The sequence below is a fragment of the Myiozetetes cayanensis genome, unplaced genomic scaffold (genome assembly GCF_022539395.1).
Source record: "Myiozetetes cayanensis isolate MyiCay16 unplaced genomic scaffold, myiCay2020 scf1, whole genome shotgun sequence".
In the NCBI taxonomy this organism is placed as follows: Eukaryota; Metazoa; Chordata; class Aves; order Passeriformes; family Tyrannidae; genus Myiozetetes; species Myiozetetes cayanensis.
Genome location: NW_026086604.1, coordinates 38,097,047 through 38,117,980, shown reverse-complemented (window position 1 = coordinate 38,117,980; position 20,934 = coordinate 38,097,047). Strand labels below are relative to the sequence as shown.

General features: G+C 37.5%; 1 protein-coding gene across 1 annotated transcript in view; it reads left to right on the top strand.

The window, feature by feature from the left end:
- RP1 (RP1 axonemal microtubule associated) overlaps nt 1-20,934 on the top strand; it is a 171,464-nt gene that overhangs the window by 81,015 nt on the left and 69,515 nt on the right. Inside the window, exons 27-32 of the mRNA XM_050322391.1 lie at nt 522-676; nt 1,287-1,365; nt 4,215-4,296; nt 8,404-8,459; nt 8,617-8,649; nt 14,592-14,761. Coding sequence (XP_050178348.1) covers nt 522-676; nt 1,287-1,365; nt 4,215-4,296; nt 8,404-8,459; nt 8,617-8,649; nt 14,592-14,761 — 575 coding nt within the window. The remainder of the gene's footprint in view (nt 1-521; nt 677-1,286; nt 1,366-4,214; nt 4,297-8,403; nt 8,460-8,616; nt 8,650-14,591; nt 14,762-20,934) is intronic.

Genomic DNA, 20,934 nt, shown 5'->3' with positions numbered 1-20,934 from the left:
TATATGAGGTGAAAATCTAAAACCACTAGGGTTTGTGATTGTTATTCTTCTTTTAAGAGATGAAATGAAGGTTAACAACCTAGATAATTGTTTTGCACAAATCTGGAGGTTGAAAATGCCTTGGTACCAGTGAAAATTCGCTATTGTATGAGATGACAACTAGGCATAGATAGGTGATCTCCAGATAACTTGAAAAGAAAGGCTTTGAGAATTAGGTCCTGAAATCATGAACAGTCAACGACGTGAGAGAAGAAAGTGGAGTACTAGGGAACACTTACCTGATGAGTTGCTTTGCCGAGCAATGCATAGCATTGTTCAGCATCCTGTGGTTTCTGAAGCTTGGTGTTTTCATATTTTTGTGAAGAGAATTGAAAGATTTGAAGCTAGAAGTGAAAAATTCATGGATAGCTGATGCTACTTGCAAACTTGAAAAACTGTGACATCTTCAGGCAAAATTTTGCTGAGAAAACTTTAGAATCGTGAAAACTGCAAGGATAATCACAAGTTTTTTCTTCTTCTAGTGTTGGAGTATGAGGTCCATGTATACACAGGAGCTGAACTTGGTGCTGAAACAGATTCCAACGTTTATATCAACCTCATTGGGACAAGAGGAGATGCTGGCAAAAGGAAGCTCCACAGATCTAAGAATAATAATGTAAAATTTCAACGTGGACAGGTGAAGTAAAAACAATGCTACTTCTGATCAGTAAGAGTAACTTATGCCTACCAAACAAGTGTAAATATCTTTTATTTATAAGATTTATTCAAGCATTTACCATTTTCTTTATTCAAAATTAGTTACATAATTACATCATATGGATGATTTTCATCTGCTTAATCAACCATTTACTGAGAGCATTAAAGAGCAGAATTTGAGTATTCTTGGTTGTTTGTATTGCTTGTATGGATAAAATGGTAACAATAGCATTTTTATTCTCCTGAACAGATCACCATGAATTTTAGAATCAAGTTCAAAATGCGTATTCCTAGGTTTTCCAGTCTTGCTGAGGCAGATAGCACTAGAAATTGTAAGATATAGATGACTAAATAATTATTTGCAACTGATCATTATGACTTGCCAAAGGAATTTAAGTGTTATTCAACTCAGGTAGATTTAAAGGATCCTCACTGTCTGACCAGGACCAGCATAAAACAACTATATTCATTTTGCAAAAGAAGAAAAAAAGAAAGAGAGAGGAAAAATGTATAACAGTATTCCACACTATTATAGTCAAAGCAATAGCTGTGTTCAAGAACTTTATAATTTTCCTTGTATGGTTCCACAGATGGATATTTTCTGCATAAAGGCTGTCTCACTGGGAGACTTGGAGAAAGTTCTGATTAGCCATGATGGAGCTGGTCCAGGTAGGATTTAACTTCCTAGAGACCAATCTGTTTTCAAGCCCTTTTTAAACCCAGTGCACTTTGTTTATATTGCGTCCTTCATACAAAATGTGACAGAAGGTCTTGCAGTGATAAAAAGTTTTCCTGCAGGCTGATCACTGTGACGGGATGATGAAAAACAGTGGTAATGGACAGAAAAATGGACACGAGTTTAATGTCAAATGCTGTCATTCCACTCTTTGTTTTCAAGATTATTTATAATAGAACACTATTTATTTGCATATAGAAAACTTTCAAAATGTGTTTCACATCGGTAAGACAGTCCTTCATTAGACAAACAGTAAAAACTGGAGAAAATGGAATTAAAGATATTCAGCTGCTGCTTTTCTACCAGAAAAAATTTGAGTATCTCTAGCATAATGCCCTTGCTGCTTTGGGCAACAGAAGAAGATATGATTATTTACTTAATCTGTGTAAATCAATGTGGAGCTGTTCCAGTGAGGGACATTACATTCGGCTTGCAGGTTTTTCAGAATAAAAGAGAAAATTTGGTGATGAGATGAGTTTTGGGTACAGGCCCTCAAATTGTGCATGATGTAAATGAAGAGAAAGCTAGCATTTAAAAGCACTGAAGATGTAAATACCAAAAATATGTTTGCAGATTAATATCTAGGAAGAAGCTAAGTGAAGAGAAGAATTTTTAAAGCCACACTGATAACAGATTAGAAAATCCATTTTACCCTAGTCAGTTCTGAAATGGCCTTAAGCAACACCCATCTTGCTGACTGTACTGCCTAAGGCTCTGGGTAGACTTGTGACTATTACAGAAATAGCCTTAATAGTACAGCCTTAGAATGGGGCATTCTAGTTCTCTAGAGTTTTCTGCCTTCAGTAAAATGCATGATTGTATACCTGAGAGTTTCATAGCCTAGTAGCCCAAGACATAACACAGAAAGCAGTGTGGCTGAACCCACCTTCCCTCTATTCATTGTATTTAGCACACACAGACCTCAGATCTCTTTTGGACTGTATTCAAAACTAGCCCCATGTAAGCCTGGCCTTAGGTGACTGAGGAGTTGACAGCTGGAAAAGGATGTTGACTCAGGAGAGAGGCCATCAAGAGGCTCAATCACCTGAGGGTTGAGAGGGAGGAAAGAGGGTGCCTTTAGAGGTGGGGCTACCCTTTTTTCTTATCCTATCACTTGCTTGATGACAGGGCAGGAAGGTCCTTAGTCTTGATTTGAAGACTGACTTGAAAGAATCCTGGAATATATGTTTACTTCAGGGCTCCTAAACTACAGGGTACAGATCTTCTCCCACAGAATGAGGAAAGTAAAGAAATTTTTTCCTAGAGAGCAGAGTTTGAGTATTGGTCTGGTGTGAGTCACTGGGTGATTTGTCTTACCTGATGAAAAAAACTTTTCATCCATAGAAACCTTACATATATACCTCTGTATTTAAACAGGCAGTGCCTTTTATCTTTTTTGGCCTTTTTCAAATTGACCTGTCTGATTGCTGGTTAATCTTGGCCTGGCTAGTAGGCTTTTTCCAATGACAGAGTAGTGAGGTGTAAGAGGGCGACAGAAGCAGTTTGCAAAGTGTCCTAATGTGCCTTGGACCTGAAATCCTGTAGGGAAATGCCATTCTGTTCCATGCATTGCCTGGGCATGCCCTTCTTCTGTGACAGAAACTGCTGCCTTTTAGAGACTTCCAGGCTCAGATGCAGCCAGGGAGGCAGAGCATGAGAATAAATAGGATGATTGTTTCTTCTGACCAAAAACATCCCTCACGTTGTTTTTCCACAATGTGCTGATAGGTAATGGTATGAGTCAGGTAAAACCTCGTAAACAATATGACAAGCTGTGAGAAGTGCAGGCACTGTGAGAAGGGTGTCACAAGGAGAACTACACCAGTCACTAGGATCGTTATTGGAAGTGATCTGAAAGATCAGCATGGATGTACCAGTGGCTACTGCTGTTAGGCAGAGGATGAATTCAGTAGCTGGGCAGAAGTGAGGCTGCACAGCTCCATGCCTGCCGGCCGCATTGGTACCAAGGCTGAGTGCATGTTCCCAGTAGACATGCACACAAACACATTTATAAAACACAGGTATGTCTGCACACGGCCGGCCACGCAGGACAACACAGACAGGAACTCAGCCCATACACAAATAGTAACAATGGCCTTGTCCTGTTACCTTCTCTAGCTGAACAGAGTAACAGTCCATCAATGTCAAATATAAAAAATTTATACAGTATGAATGTATAGGACCTCCAGTAACTGGCCTTAGGCACTCAGTCTATCTGGTTGCTGTCCCTGGATGCATGGATCCTCAGTTTTGCCAGTTTCTGGCACCTAGACATACAAAGCCCTGCCAAGGCTGCAGCCCCACTCCATTTGCATGACAGCATTAGTTTTAAAGATTTGTTAATTCATATAATATTTTTATATGAGCAATAAGGAGTTCACTCACAGAGGACCAAAACTTCCAGCATTCACACAAATCTTGATTATTTGAATAAACAGATTTGTGCAGACATTCTTGTGCCTGATTACAAGGAAGCAAAAGGTATGGGCTGGGATGAGAACAGCGTGGACAATGCAGAGATGTATGCATGTATTTGTCTCCAAGGGAAAAAACCCATCCCTCTTAAAATTAAAACAGACAGAGAAGAATTGCATCTCTTACAAGAGATACAAAATAATAAAGTTTCATTCTGTTGATGTATCTTATCTATGTAGCTGAGATCTGTCTTAATATGATACATGTTTTTGCTAAAAAAATATAATATGGTCTTTTTAAAAAAAATTATTAAAAAAAATCAAAAAGGCATGATTTCACATGATAAACTTTTGTCATTTCAACACAGGCAATGGATGGTTCCTGGATAAGATTGTCATCAAACATAAAGAAGGAGAGGAAGCTCAGGAGGTTGTATTTCCTTGTAATAGGTATGTCATTCATGGAGAAAAAGAATTTGTTACCTGCCGCAAAAAATTGCAGAATGGATATGTGCACACAACGTAGGTGTATAAGCAATGCTCTGGAGTTTTTCAACATACAAGGGATGCAAAATTGTGCAATCGAAGACAAGAAACAAATTTGCTATATTGACATAGGAGGGAGTCATAGCCTAAAGCAAAGAAACCCCAAACCAAATGTTTCATGAGAGAAAAGGTGCACTGATCTTTTGGTTTAATCTAAATTATACAGAGATCATGTGAAATTACTTAAGCTTTCAGTTCTCAATCTTTTAAGAAGTATTGTGTACAAAGATCTGAAATTATATGGCTGCCATCACACAAACACGGTGGGATGACTCACACAGCTGAAGTGCTGCAATGGATGGCTGCAAATTCTTCAGCAGAGGTAGGCAAGGAAGGAGAGGTGATGGGGTAGCCCTGTATGTTAGGGGTTTTGATTGTCTCAAACTTGATGATGGTGATGATAAGGTAGAGTGTTTATGGTCAGGAATCAGGGGGAAGGCCAAGGCAGGAGTCATGGTAGAAGGCTGTTATAGACCACCCAGCCAGGATGAAGCGGCAGATGACGTAAACAGCTGGGAAAAGTCTCACAATCACTAGCCCTTGTTCTCATGAGGGACTTATGTCTGCTGCAAATGCAACACAGCAGAGGGGAAGCAGTCTAGGAGGTTCCTGGAGTTTGTAGAAGCGAACCTTCTGACACAGATGGTGAGGGAGCCAGCTAGGGAAGATGTCCACTGGAACACTGTTTGTGAACAGAGAGAGAGGTTGGAGGCCATTTTGGACACAGAAATCGTGAAATTATAAGAGGTTTTGATTCTCAGAGAAGTAAGGGTGAGCAGAACTACTACTTTGATATTTTGGAGAGAAGACTTGGGCCTGTTTAGGAGACTGGTTCGCAGAATCCCTTGGGAGGCATTCCAGGAAGACTGGACTTTCTTTGGGAAGGAAATCTTACAGGCACAGGAACAGACCATTACCATGTGCTGTAAGATGAGCTGGGGGTGAAAAAGACAAGGCTGGCTGGATAGAGATTTTTGGCTGGAACTCAGGAATGAAAGGAGGGTTTATGACCTTTGGAAGAAGGGGCAGTCAACTGTTGTGACGTTATGCAGGGAGACAATCAGAAGGGCAAAAACCTAACAAAAAATTAATCTTGCTGTAAAAGGCAAACAAACAAACAAACTCAAACCAAACAAAACCCCCCAAAATCCCCCCAAACCCTCCAAAACAAAACAAAAACAAACCACAAAAAAGCCACACACAGCAGTAACAAAAGGAGAGTTAAAGAGAATCTCCCTCCTTTATTGTGTGAGAGTGTCAACAGCAACAAAGGATGAGGGAAAGGCTGAGGCACTTAATGCATTCTTTGTCTTCAACAGCAATACCAGTTGTTCTCTTGGTATCCAGTCCCCTGAGCTGGAAGAAAGGCAGGGGAAAAAGAATGAATCCCACACAATCCAATGGAAAATAGAAACCTGTTACAGCACTAAGACATATACAAGATTATGGGGCTGGATGTGATTCACACAAGGGTACTGAGGGAGATGCACTTGGGTCACAACAGCCCTCTGCAATGCTACAGACTTGGGGATAAGTGGTTGGAAAGCTGTCTGGTGGAAAAGGAGTTGGGGTGATGGTCAACTGTACTGAACATGAGCCAGCAGTGTGACCATGTGGCCAAGAAGGCAATGGCATCCTGGCTTGTATCAGAAATAGTAGGGCCAGCAGAACAAGAGAAGTGATTATTCCCCCTGAACTCAGCACTGGTGAGGCTATATCTCAAACCCTGTATCCAGTTCTGGGCTCCTGACTACAAGAAGGACATTGAGGAGCTGGAGCTCAGAGAAGTCAGAGATGTCAGAGAAGTGCAGTGAAGCTGTTGAAGGGTCTAGAACACGAGCTCTGTGAGGAGAAGTTGAGGGTACTTGGAGTTGTTTACTCTGGAGAAAAGGAGGCTCAGTGGGAACCTTATTGCTCTCTGCAACAAAGGAGGTTGTGGTAAGGTGGGGGTTGGTCTCTTCTCCCAAGAGTAATGACTGAAAGGATGAGAGAAAATGGCCCTAAGTTGTGTCCAGAGTTGTTTAGAAAGAGTATTAGGAAAACTTGTTTCACCCAAAAGCTTGTTAAGCATTGGAACAGGTTGCCCAGGAAAGAAGTCTAGACGCCATCCCTGAAGGTGTTTAAAAGACGTGTTGATGTGGCACTTGGGGACATGGTTTAGAGCTGAACATGGTAGTGCTGGGCTAATGGTTGGACTCGATGATTTAAAGGTCTTTTTCCAACCTAAACGATGCTGTGATTCTATTCTAAGATCTAGCTGCACTGATTGTGGTCACCTCTGTCACTGAAATCCTTATATACATCCTGGAAATCTTTGGAAAGACCTTTAACTTTTCCTCTTAAAGTAGAATAAATCTCTATTAATCTATTTTAGTAGGTCTAAAATTTTGCTACCATGTGCAAAATTAGAAAACGTTTGACTCTCAATTCTAACAACTGCTAAACAGTCCATTCTTTCACATTTTCTTACTGTCCGAGGCAACTGTAACCTTTTAGCAGTATTTGAGTTGAATAATACAGTTGTAGTACAAAAAAACCACATAAAACAAGCCAATAGAGGAAAGTAAGGATTTGTGTGTTATTTATACGTAAGTATTTTTAATGCAATAGAAATAATTTGAAGAATTGTGATTTCGATCCAGATAATTATATTCAGTAGTATGTGGTTTCCAGAACTTAAAAGTTTGGGTTACATAGATAAAACAGTTTTTATGTTATTTTGGGAATTGCGCTTTAAGTCTTGGAAATCTTCAGGGGTTTAGTAGACAGCTCTCCTCTTCTAGGAATCCTACCTGTTTACAAAAAAACACCACAGGGTTTCATTTTGCAAAGTTCCTGGAAATGACTAGCTAAGAACCATTTACTCTTCTTAGGACTATTATTCAAATGATAAGGTTATTGGTTTAACTTTTCTTTTTGGTATTAGGCTTTTAAAATGGTTTGGTGGGCATTAAAGATGGTTATTGGAAGCACATGATGAATGAGAGAATAGATTCTTTAAATACAAGGAGAATTTATGATACTTCTCTGAAGGGTGGAATATTTAATAAAAACATTGGGCCACCTTTTCAAAAGGAAATTGTTAAGATCTTAGAAAAAGATTAGGGACTTTACACCTAAAACCAGAGGAATATTGTCATTGTTTGCCTGCAGTGTAAGTGTGCTGGTGATGTATCAAAGTTTGCTTTCTATTTTTAGAAACTACTACTGATCTTTTCTTTCTTAGGACAGAATGAGGAGATAGGTCTCAAAAGTTAATCAAGGTATATATTACAACATTAGTTAAAATAGAGTGTTCAGACTTCATGCATAAGAGATTTATTCACAGATTTTGTTACATATAAGAAGTGAAATATATTATGGATCCTTGGGTTCAAACAAATGCAAAATCAATATGGAGTCAATAGAATAGAAGCTCATAGTAAGCACATATTTATTTATTTTTAAATAAGTGAGATTGTTGAAGGTCATGAAGGGTTATTATTTGAGCAAGGAAGATCAACTGAAGCAGTATGGATGTATGCTTGTAGTAAAATGATATTGCACGAAAGCTGCTGAAATTCATCAGTTTAAAAGAAAAGTAAAATGAGAAGTTCAGTTTATTTCTGCAGATCTGCAAAAACTTTAGAAACTTCCAGACTGGCAGGTTTTATGTATCATTTTATCTATCAGCCAGTACAATGAATATAACTTATTGCTGCAGGTTATATAACCCCTTCAAATATACAGCTGAATCTCTGAACCAGTAAATAATTAGCATTTTATATAAGGTACTTCATATAGTACTACAGTATTAACACACTTACAATGAAAATTTCTCTGCCTGGAGCAGGTTGAACCAAATTTTTCTAATATCAGTAAGGCTAACTGTGATAAATGTATAAAAGAAACTTTGATCTAGGTTTCAAGGTGTAATTTGATAAACAAAGTATAAAAATACTGTTGGTCAGTTCACATATAATATACTAAGAGTTTTTATTAATCTTATTATTTTTGTTTTTGCAATGAAAGATGGTTAGATGAATGTCAAGATGATGGGAAAACTGAAAGGGAGCTAACTGCTAATGGTAAGTATTTTGTTAAAAAAAAAAGATTGTGTTATAGCACTATATTATAGGCTTAATGTCCAGTTATTAAGAAGAACTCTTCCAGATGAGACCATAACTTAAGAAGAAAAGTGATAATAAAGCTCATTCACAATTGTTTTTCCTGTTCATATATTAGAGGACAGCAGTTCAATGAAGGCATTCCTCAAAGGCAAGAGTTTTTTTCTAGCCAGTGTTTTCTATATAACAGTTTTTGCTGTTTGAATTTAACCTGCAAATCAGTATTGTGACAAAAATGTAAGCAAGTAACCTCATTTGTATATGTTTTATACTGCATATCAGCTGTGTGAACAAAAAGAGAAATTGTCTGGCAAGAGTCTGCAGAAGGGACTAGACCTTGATAACCAATTGAGAAAAACTGTTTCTTGTTTTCTTCATATTTCTACTCTTCTGTCCTGAAATCAACAAGGAATTCCTCTGAGAAGAGGTTCAAGTGTTGCTTTGTTTACCCCAGTGCCACTGTCATTTAATACTTTGGGACAGGTCCCCTGGCAAACATCAGCAAGTTGAAAAATGTGTTGTGAAGTGTCAGTAGAAGCATTTTCAGGTCAAAATTCCAAAGTAGCCAGAAATAATGCAGCTTAAACTCCAAATCCCCTAGAGAAGCTAAATGTAGAATATGCATTCAGTTGACTAAATCTGATTGAATTAATAAAAAAACCATTAACAAAAAACTACCCACCTAGCTTTCTGGTTTTATAGTTACAATCTCATCAATGTAATACACCAGTTCCTCCCAGGTGTTTGAGATACCATCTCTGCATTTCTTCCTAACCAGAAAAGAGACACAGACTGACACAAATATTTTTATGAACATTTAACTGTAAATGGCTATTCCATGCCTTGGCATTTTATGGAGAAACTAAACTAAAAAATGTAGTTTTTACATTTGTCTCTTAAAACAGTGACTTACCTTCTGTAGAGTGAGTCCTAGTCTCTCAATCTAATTCCAGTTTCAGTGAAAATCAAATGATTTGCATTCAATCAAACAGTTTAGCCAACAGTTTTATTGTTCCATGGCAACATAACTTTGACAAAAGGAGACTGATGAAATCAGGTAAGTAAAGGCTTTCCCACATAGAAAGTTAATTTCACGAGTGACTTGGAGTAGGATTTTGGATTCTACATTCTGCTAAGTGTACCGTTCAGAGAGGCAACCATAATATCTATTTCACCTTATGTTCAGATAAGAGACTATATTTTACTACCAATTCAAATTTTTCCCAGTGCAGCTTCATTCTTCATTACGTTATAATAAGCAGGCACAGATGCATAGGCTGCTCAGTCCCTTGAGTGTCAGCAGTGGTTAGGCTCAAAATATTGGGTATGAGAAGAAAGGAGTGGCTTATTCTTAATCAGCTTTTGATATGTCACACTGTCAAGATGTCCAGTAGGACCCAGAGACAGTTGAGATCAGAGGTTCTGAAAAGTTATTATAAAATTATAAAGGAGAAGAACATTTTTAGGAAGTTATATGTCAGCTTGGCTTGAGTTGCTCTTCAGCCATCTTTGTTTTACCCAGGGGCTCATTCCAGTGAGGAATTGAAATAGGTGAGAGAATGGACTTTTATGCCTTATGTGAAAAAGATCATGAGTAGGACTGATTTCAGGATTTTCACCATTTAATTTGTGTTGTCATTCTAGTGATCCCATGGACCTCGCATTTCTGAGCTTTATAGGAGGGTAATAACCACCAGAGGTTTGGAAAGATATCTTGTACTCAGTTCTGTGTCAGTCCATCATGATACAGTGCCTAAGTCAGAGCTGATAAGAGAAGATGAGAACATTGCAGAGATGGAGAGTCTTGGAAGTAAAAATAATTGTCTTCAATTCTCCCAGCATCTGTAGCAGTGAATATTTCATATGGTACAGTAGTGAGAAGCAGAGCCATTCAGAGTGAAAGCAAAATTTTTTGTAATAATATAGTTTTACTGAACAAGGGGCAAGCAGCAGTCCTGATGTTAGGGAGACAATATTTTAGGCATTCATGTGGTCATACTCTGTATGAGCTGCAGTCCGCAAGTGGGCTTCAAAGAAAGTCATAAAAAGTTGATTGGCGTAATTCAGTGTTGTTTGGCAATTTTCAGGATTAGATCAATGTCCTTAGGCCAGGTCTAAAGCAAAGCTTACAGAACAAAATACTTTTATAAGTCACTCTGAAGGTCAGAAGTCTCATTCACTTTGGATGGGGCTGGTAACCTGTTCAACCACCTAGCCAAAGAGTAGACTTTGAAAGTCATCATTGCCAGAGAGGTTACTTGAGGGCTCTTTGTCCTTTGTCAGCCAGGCTGCCATTATGCCAACTTTAAAGAAGCTTAAATCCCAGATCTCTGTGATTGCTGCTGCTGGTTATGGATTCTGCCAAAACCATATCAAGTTTCCTCAGTAACCTTTATACATTTGTAGACTGCAGAGAGGCTCTGGCAAGTCAGGAATAGGAATAGATTTATTTGTATTCCTCTGATTACTCCTTGTATATTTGATGCAAGGTAAGAAGAGGAAGTGTATTGCCCTAGTAGAGAAAGCAGACAAGTTCTCTCAGCTCTCAAATGATAAAGTTGATTTGAGGGAGAATGGAACTTTACAGCACTCTCTAAAAGTTTTCCATATTGTAAGGATATTTTACTACTTTCTCCTTCCATTTTCTCTATTTATTTTCCTTTTCTGCCTCAAAGTAGATGGAGTTTCACACATAGGAAAGGATTTTCTCTCAAAGCAAGAAGTCAAGACACATTATATTGTGCTGTCCCCATATAATGCTGTCCCCACTGCACCAGTTAAAAGGAACTGGGTTCTTGTAATGTGATTCCAGTAGGGTGTCCTGCGGTTTTTTGGGCTTTTGTGGGAGGTGAATGAAGTGTGGTTCAACATCAACGAACAGAGTTCAGTTTATAGGTATTTCTAGGTTGGCTCTTCTTGTGTTGTGCAAAGTTGTTGGTATTAAGGCATACAGAAAATTCTCAAGAAAAGAGAAAATACTCGGTAAATACTGCCATGACTAATTCTGTTTTAAAATTATTCCCTACTGTGCAAGCACTCACTAATAGACTAAGAATAATCACAGAAATTCCCAAATTTTAAGTGGAATGGTCCTGCTTCTAAAAAGCATAGACAATATGTATTTCCAAATGGAGGTAGAAATCCCTAAGAAAAAGAATTAAGCAGACTGACTGCTCTGCCTCAAGGCAATACAAATTTCTACAATGTCCAGGAAATAAACAGCTTACTCCTGCATCCAGCAAAGTGTGAATGTCATCCTAGGTCTTAAGACCAAAAAACACCAGAGTAAAAAAAAACAAAAAACAACAAAACCTAGCTGGAATAATATATTTTTAGAAAAGTTTTGGCAATCCTCTAAAAATACATAAATTACTCATATTTTAAAAACTTGAAGATAACCCATTCTTTTTCTGTTTTCTGAATTATACTATGAATTGTTGACTTTATGTTTTACCATGCCCAGATTGCTACATGCAGAAGTCATTGCAGGTTCGATTTTCACACTTTTACTGGAGGAACTTTCAGGTTCCAGACTAGTGGTTAAAAGAATTTCTGGAAGGAAATTGTTATGACTTACCCCATTTAATTTCTGAAAGTCAACAGATGACCCCTGCTTCTAACATATCCCTGGATAGATCTCTGTAATGTGAAATCAGATCCTTGATTATATCATTATAAAAAGAGACAATTCTGAGGTCCTTTTCACAGGATTCTGTTTTTTCCCTACTATTCATTTTAGCGATTCTCACACTGATTCTCAGAGTAAATGGCTATGGCTTTTCACATTAGCCAAGAGTACAATAACACACTAACACAATAATCACTCTGAAAGGAAGCTAACACAGTTCAGTGATATCAGGGGAAAAGTCTCTTTTTTAGTGATATGTGGCTGCACAAAATAACCTTCTCAAGCCCAGCTATCTGATTTTCAGAACTTCACTCCTAGAGAAACTATGAAACACAATAAATATTTGGCATCAATCTCCTGGCTGGTGTATCCATCCTTTCCAAGGAGCTGCCTAAGCGAATAGAATATTAGACAACAGATTATTTTTTTCTTATTCTGGCATGAGCAGGTTAAATGAATTTGCTGAACTGAAAGAAGATGCAGTCAGTCTGGGTTAGCTCGGTTGCCAAACTGTAGAAGCATTAAAAGTAAATGTAGGAGAAAAAAGAGTCACAGATGCTAAGAGGCCTTACATCTGTAACCACTGATTTATTTTTTGGAAAACTCCCAACTGGTGTCGTAGCTTTTCTTCCGAAATAATAATGAAAAACACAATCATGGTTATTAATTAAAATAAATCACCTTGCCCAAAATACCTTCTCTGAATGTGCTGCCTCTTTGAGGAGGGAACAGGCAGTTATGCATCTGTGCTTTCTCTTAACTTAGGAATAACTATTTCCTGGAGCAGAGGGATCTTACAAAGACAGAAAAAAAGCTCATTTGGGAAACATAGAAATACAAAATTATCTTAATTTTCTCTCTGCTGTGTTCCTGGGACAGCCTTCAAAATGGGGCATGGTTGGACAGGATAAGAGATTCAGGGCTACGCTGGAAGTCTTTGTAAAAATTTGAAGCTCCTCATAAACCCTCAGAGTGATCAGGAACAGCAAAAGCTCAAACCATGCTTGACTTCACCAAGTGTGACACCCTGAAGAGTACCACATGCCAACCTGGCACACGGAGATAAAATTCAAAGCTGGCACATATATCAAACAGCAAAAGTTCCTCATTAGGCAAAGTGTGGATCTTCCATACACTACATCTGACTCATTGCTGGAAATGACCTCAAAAAAGGAGTTCAGATGGAAGGATCCTTTCAGCTAGTGTGTTACTGAGAAGACTAACTGTGAGATGTGTATTTGCCTGCTGTTTTGTAGTTGAGCCCAGAAGAGTCAGGGAACAGTCAGATGTAATGCAGAAACACGTTCTATAAAAAGCAGAAAGATAGAACTAACTAAAGAAAAAAAATGTGGAAAAAAAAAGGAAAATTATAGATCAGGGAAACCAGTTCAGGTTTTCATCCAGTCTCCATCTCAAAGCAGAAGAAGGAAAAAAAAGGTATGAAAAAAGCACACAGTACTGTAAGAAAAAAAATCACATCCAATTTATTTCTTCATTGAATGATTCTAAAATTTATTTTATCAACATATTGTTTTGTAGGCTTACATACAAACATGAAATAGTTCTCTTTTATATTAATCCCATTAACAAATTATCATATTATAAGAGTACTGGCCACACTCTAAACATAAACTTTTGATTTCCTTCCACTGTTAAGTTCCTTTTGCTAAGCAGGATCAAGTGTCTTTTCAATACATAATTCATTTGAATTCGGAGGATGATTTACCTTCAAGCACTAAGTAACTTCCTAACCTATACTGTCCATCTACAACACTGTATTTTTCCCACACATGGAATAGCTTCTCAGTTGCCTTCTGGACTTCTAACACTGTTATGAGTACAGGTCATATACCAAAAAAATGATCTCTGAAAGGCCTAAGCCATGAGCTGAGGTCAGTGCAAACATCTTTTCAGAATTCCCTAAATTTTGTATTCAACCCTAGTGAATAATCTGATCTGACAAATGAGTAGACTGAACATGACAAAGAAGCTTAGAAAAATGGTAGAAGAGATGGAAGTTTAATTGCTTAACAAGTAGTGTATTAGTCAGCAGGTCTTACAAAAAGACCACATACAGGTCTTTCAGAATGTTAGTTTTCCTTTTCATAAGAACATTCTAAGAACTGAAATTTATTAGAATAATTACCTTATTAAAGCAACCATTTTGTTATAAAGAATGCAAAAAAATCCCCAACAACAACCTAGGCAGAGTCTTTTTCCTGTTTCCTTAGTGTTAATTTCTGCTTTCATACCCACTTTGACAATTGTCTTGTGATTATCAAGTTTAAGTTATTTTCAAGAGAAAGAATGTCTACCAGTCTATCTTTATTAAATAGGATGTAAGTTCATGGTAATATTTAAATTCCTTGTTGCAATAGTAACAAAGGTATCTGTTGGTCTCTACCATTGATAGTAAAAATGTTTAATTGATACAGTGATATTAAAGATGTCTTTATTTTATTTAGCACAACGGTGGAGAGTGCAGGTTAAAACAGATGGAGATTCCCCAGAGCCACAGGAGTGTAAGAGGACCCTTGTGATTTATGGCTCAAAGGGCAAAAGTGATGAGCTTCTGCTTTCTCCACAAACCCCTGGCTATGTGTGCTTTCTGCCCAGAGCAACTGATGAATTCACTGTAAGTCATAAATATACAGTACTACACAGACCTTACCATGACATTGCCATCTAGGTGAGCTATATATATATATATATATCTCTATATATATCTCTGTGTGTGTGTACAAAACTAACATCATATATATATATAACGTTACTTTGGGAAAAAAATATGTAATTATTTACAAAGATGGAATGACATGAGTTTAGGTCTTGGGTCATCTCCTGCTGGTAGTCCTGTTCTACTATAGCAAGCTCCAGTATTCTCTTTGAATTTTCAGTGCCTTCAAGGGCAGAAAAATGGACCCTTTTTTGTAATTTATTGCATTTGCCAGCTCATCTTGCATTTTTTTCTAATTCCCTAAAGATTCCTGAGTTGAAGTTCATTCAAAAGGCAATATATAATTATTTGTGAATGCAGAAGATGAAGGATTTGGCAGCATTCCCAGGGGACTTCAATGGGCTTTTCTTTCCTTTATTTCCATCTTTGTAAACTAGTATCCACTCTCCCCCAAGATAGTTCTGTCTCTCAGGCCAACAGGCAGAGAATTTTTCTGTATAATCATAAATCACTGGAGAATGCATTCATGCATATATAGTGTGATGAACTCTGCAGCAATAGATTACATACGGCCACTATTAAAATCAAGCCTAACACAGTCCTGACCACCTGTACACCTGACATCCATGCTGCTGCTTTGAGAGAATTCATCTGAGACATCTTTTTAATGTTCAGATTCTATCCTGGCTTTCTAAGCTAAGTCACTGCAAATTCTGTTGATTGGCAGCTTCTAGACAGCAAGATGAGACAAATAGTTTGGAATTCAAGTCAGTGTTATACAGCTCAGAAAGACTTTTCAATGGCTGCAATAAACATTCTGAAAACAATGGCAAGAGTACATTTAGAAAATTATGTCAAAGCATCATTGTAATGACCTGATCCAGGCTGAATTTTTAGTTTAAATAACAAGCTAAAGCAATTTAGGAACTTTATGGGGAGTAAGTGAGAAGATAAATGGCATTTCTTAAAGACAAGAAAGCAGCTGCTTATCAAAAAACACACAGGAAACACATTGAGCAACAAAAGAATCTTCCGAACTAAAGAGGTCAGTAGAGGCAGAATCTATCTATGGAGCAACCACACCAGCTGACTGAATTTTGGGAAGCATCATTGCATGAAGCAGACCTTTGCTGCACCCAACAAGTTGGTAATTTCCCAAATGTCACGTATTCCTCTTTAAGGCTGCCTAACTTCAATGATTGGTACCACACTAGGAGAAATTAGTATTGCTCTGTGTCAGTCATGGTTGTCCCTCGTAGTCCACCATTCTAGACACCACAGTACCTTATCCATCTTACCCCTCCACCCCAGCAGCTTTGTGAATGCTTGTTCAGACTTTGGATTGGCTTTGGCTTAGTGTTTATATTTTCCCCACAGATATTTGTGTCCTTGTTTTTATTGCTTTGTATGAAGGAGTTAATACTCTTTGAGCCTTATTTAGTGTGCATGACATTTTATCTCTTTGCTGCATTACTTACAGCATAGCTTACAGAACAAGCAGGTCTGATATAAAGGGTCATTTGGGGATTCACAGATATCTCCATAAATAACTTCCCATCTTCCTTAGGTGGTTGAGCTAATAAATCCAGTTTCTTCTTGCTCTCCATTTCTTTGTTCTTACTAAGACCATGCAAAAGAATGTAGAAGCTTTGCTCATGTTTTCTCACTGTAGCAGCAGGCTGGAGACATGAGCATATCACAAGGAGGACAAGCTGTGAATTCAGCTTTTCAACATGCAGGAGTAAATGAACTTTTAACCTCTCCCCAAGATCCTGGTCCTAGACAAACATCCTTAGCAATATAGTGCAGTAAAAAGAACAACAGGTTATGTGCTATAAGCAACTCATATAGTTTTGAGAGAGTAAGCTTAATTTTGGTCTCAGAGATATGTTTATTGCACACTGAGGACAGAAAGGCATCTAAATTCCTGATTTTCCAGGTGCTCTCACACAAGTATATGCACAGATGTGTATCATATTCAGAATAATTATTCAATCCAAAATATGTCCAACCAAATCCTATGAAAGAACAGGTGTAGTTTAATTGCACATAGCAAGCATAAGGAATAAATTAAAAGAGAGAAAATGTCAGCATGCTATGAGATACAGTTGGGTTTCAGTGGTCTCAGAAATCCATAGCATAGTGTTTGAGCTGCTTAAATAAGAATAGATTTAATTAGAACACCTTATTTTTAAAAACTAAATTTAGAAATAGGTGAATGTGTCAATGTTATGAGATTTTATGGGAGTTCTAGCATTGAAGCACAGCAAGAAATGAGTGCAGTAGTAAAAGTTTTTGTCCTTGATAGTCTGGCGATGATAAAAATCAATTGTTGTTCTCACATGGAATAAGTAGATTTGTAAAGTATATAGATCTTTCTCTCAGTCATCTGTGTTTCTTGGTTGCATGCAGAGTAAGACATGTCAGAACATGTCTTTGGAGAGTCCTGGTGTATTGTGCACATTCTCTTATTCAGAGAAACATAAAACACGAAGATACATCAACTGACAGATTGTGAGACTGGGATCCCTAAAACTACTCTTCAAAACACTAGCACAGGTAGTACAAAATGAGCAGCAGAGCTCTGCAAGTAGGACTGTTTGTAAATACACAGTAAGTATGGAATTTATTTTGTGTTAAGAACCATGAGGTGACAGAAAGTTTCAAATCACATAATACAATACTCCATGTGTTTGACACAGTATGAGATGATGCTCCAAACAACAAGCAGCAGGATTTCTGGGGTATATGACAGAAGGCTCTTCATCTGAATTTTAGAGTGGTTTGACCAAACCTTATTAACTAGAATAATTTATGGGGTTTTTTTCCTTTTTTTTTTTTTCTTTCCTTTTTTTTTTTTTTTTTAACAGGGAAAAGAGCTGAAAATAATTAAAAGTAATCTAATTTAAATTTGCCCCCAAACAGTAAAATTTACAAAGCTTTAATTACATTAGCCATGATGTTTTTGAGAAACCCTGTGTGAGTCAAAAATAAAAGATCTAAAATGTTATGAAATTCTCTGATCATTAGTTACCTGTCTCTGAGATATTTAAAAGTCCTGTGGCTTTGTCAGAGCCGTCTCTTGATTATGAGACATGCTCCTTTCAGTCATGTAATAGAAAAAATAGTGTTGTTTAGTATATGAAAAATCACATCTAAAGTTTCAGTTTCTGAATATTACATAAAACTGCTCAGAAGAAACAAATATGGAAACATTAATTAGGAAATTGCCACGGTTCAGGAATGAGAGCATGAGATCAGCAGGGTTAGAACAAGGTAAAGTGTCCTCTTGCAAACAGTCTACAAATTTAAAACAAGGATATTCACTGGATATATACTTTGTGACGGATTATAGGTCTGTCTCTGCTTCGAAGTTCATGTTACATCAATTAATAGCCATCGATGGAAGGAAAAGACAATTATGGGATCAAAGACAATATGTCATATTCCAAAGAATAACTGTTCATATTAAATTGCTCAGAAAAGGATTACAAGAATGATGTAATGGTAGCACTGGGTTGCAGTGATGGAGCTGAACAAAAAAGACTAATACTGGTCAAAACTGTAGGGGAAAAAACCTAATGTGTGAAAAAAAGGGAAATGTCAAATAAACTCAGTTGAAAATAGTGTTTAATTTCAAATTCATAAACTGTATTATTAGTGCTTGCTGGTTCAAAGGGAGTCACAGAAATAAATGAAGTTGCGATTCTATAAACAAAAGGGACAATTGTGGTTTTTAAATAGTCTGTCCTGTATTATGGGATTATTTTCTTATATATCTCATCTGTGCATGTCCTACAAGGATTTTAGCACACATATTTATGGCAACTTGGAACCAAGAGAATTTCAAATTTGGTTAGCAGAAGACAAAGTAAAATGTGAGGTACAGCTGACCTTGTCACATAAAAATAACCAAGTCCTGTACTTTTGCAACTCCCAAACAGAGAGCTTTGTGGAATAAGTTGTTCACAGCATTTAGAGTAGCTGTGTGATACAGTCATGGGGGTCCAAGTACAAGAAAGAAAATCTGCAGGCTGTAATTTTAAAAGTCTGTAGTCTGGTTCTGAAAGAGAGGAAGCAACAACTTTGCTGCCTGTGAAAGGATCATAGTTTAAATGAGTGAAGAACCTGTGCACTCTCCTCTCAATGAACCCAAATAATTCCCATTCAGCTTAATAAGGTGGAACGCATATTTTACAAGGAATTAGTTCACTTAGTCCACCATAGCTAATGATACACAGCTAATGATATCCTTTGCAACACAGACAGCATGAATGAAAAGATCTTGACATGAAATTCTGCCCACGTATTTCCTTTTTCATAGTGCAGCAGTGGAGATCAAGTCAGGAACAGCCTTAAGTTCTGTAAGCAGGAATGTGTACAGACAGGCAGGGCAGGGTAGTTTTGGAGGGAGGACAACTCTGATGCCCTCTTCAGTGTAAAACTGGTGCTGTGTGACTGTTATGAGTGCTATGGAGTTACAGATCAGGAGCTGAGAGCTTCCATGCAGCCTCGGGGCTGTCACATAGACAATAGGATGCATTTCTTCCCTGGTCCTTAAAAATAATGTCTTGAATATTGAAAATTTGTAGGTGTGGCATGCCAATCATTTATAACACTTACCTTGAGAAATTCAGACCGGCAGGGATCTTTTAAGTCAACAAATGCAGTTCCTTCCTACCAAAGGCCTCTCTTCATAAGTTCTACATCATAAACAGTTCAAGTTCCTGTAAAATGGTTTGGGCAAGTTGCTTTATTTTCAGTTCAGTTCAGTTCAGTTCAGTTCAGTTCAGTTCAGTTCAGTTCAGTTCAGTTCAGTTCCTCTTCATACTCTGATGTTTTAATATTTCTTATTTGCATAACAATTATTAATGATGGTGGCCAACTCTCCCAAAATTACAAACCCACATTTTTTATATGGTTCCTCTCTAGTAAGAATAAGGTAGCTGATGCTTCCCTACATGTATATGTCCACTATGCAAATACACATGAACTACCTTTAAGCCAGCAAGGTCAGCAGTGAAGGGCTGTCAAATTCAGAGGTCTGTTGAGAAGCAGAATAAATCATCTATTAGGAGGTCTGAGTTCTATTTTAGGAGCCAATCTGCTGCTGATACTGCTAATCCCAGGACATGACTGTGTAAGTCTAACTTCAATTTGTTGCTATGATGCTATAGGGTGCACAAAGGATTTACTTCCTGGAAAGTCACCAAATCTTATGTTGTGACTGGTGTGAGAAAAAAACCCAAAACAATATAGGAGGAGAACAAGGCCACTGGCAACATTTCCTGCTTTGATGCTTCTTAAAAATAATTGTTGCCTTTTAAAAATTACAGTTCTGTGTTGTTTCAATCAAAAAACACTTCCCACCCTGTCCTTCTTGCAGTTTCCCGGTGAAAGGCTGCCACTGTTCGTAAAACTTATCAAGCAGTGATTAAGGTCATGCAGATCATTAGCACTTCATGTAGTTTAACCTTCCCAGTTTCCACAGCTCTAGGTTGGATGGTTTAATAAGCTCACAGTCATCAACCAGTTATCAAATTTCCCATATGTAGTATGAGAACAGAACTGTGTTGTCCTACAGCGTTATTTCTGTGACATTCATGATTTATTTTTTATACAGCAATATCGCTTCTCTTTTACAAAGAATTGGTTATAAAGCAGTGTCATGTTCTAAACTAAATTATGTAGCAAATGGGAATTTAGTTAAAACTTTCTAAAATTCCATCACCTAAAATTAAAATTAAAATTCATTGAAAATTTCTTCACCAAAGGGATTGTCAAGCACTGGGAACACACTGCCCATGGCAGTGGTTGAGTGGTACTTCCCTGGAAGCAGTCAGAAGATGTGTAGATGTGGCACTCAGAGACATAGTATAGTGGTGGACTTGGCAGTGTTGGGTTAATGGCCGGACTTGATGATCTTAAAGGTCTTTTGGAACTTAAATAATTCTGTGATTCTAGACTCTCAGTAATCATCATTAAAGTAATACCTCACTTGACTGCTGATACTAGAACCTCTAATTGTAAGCTAATGCTCTCTCTATCCGTTAGGGTCACAGCTTTATGTTAGATTTGTCTAAAGAGCCTAAATGCACAGGTCTTTCTAATTTTAACCTTAACTCACTCTG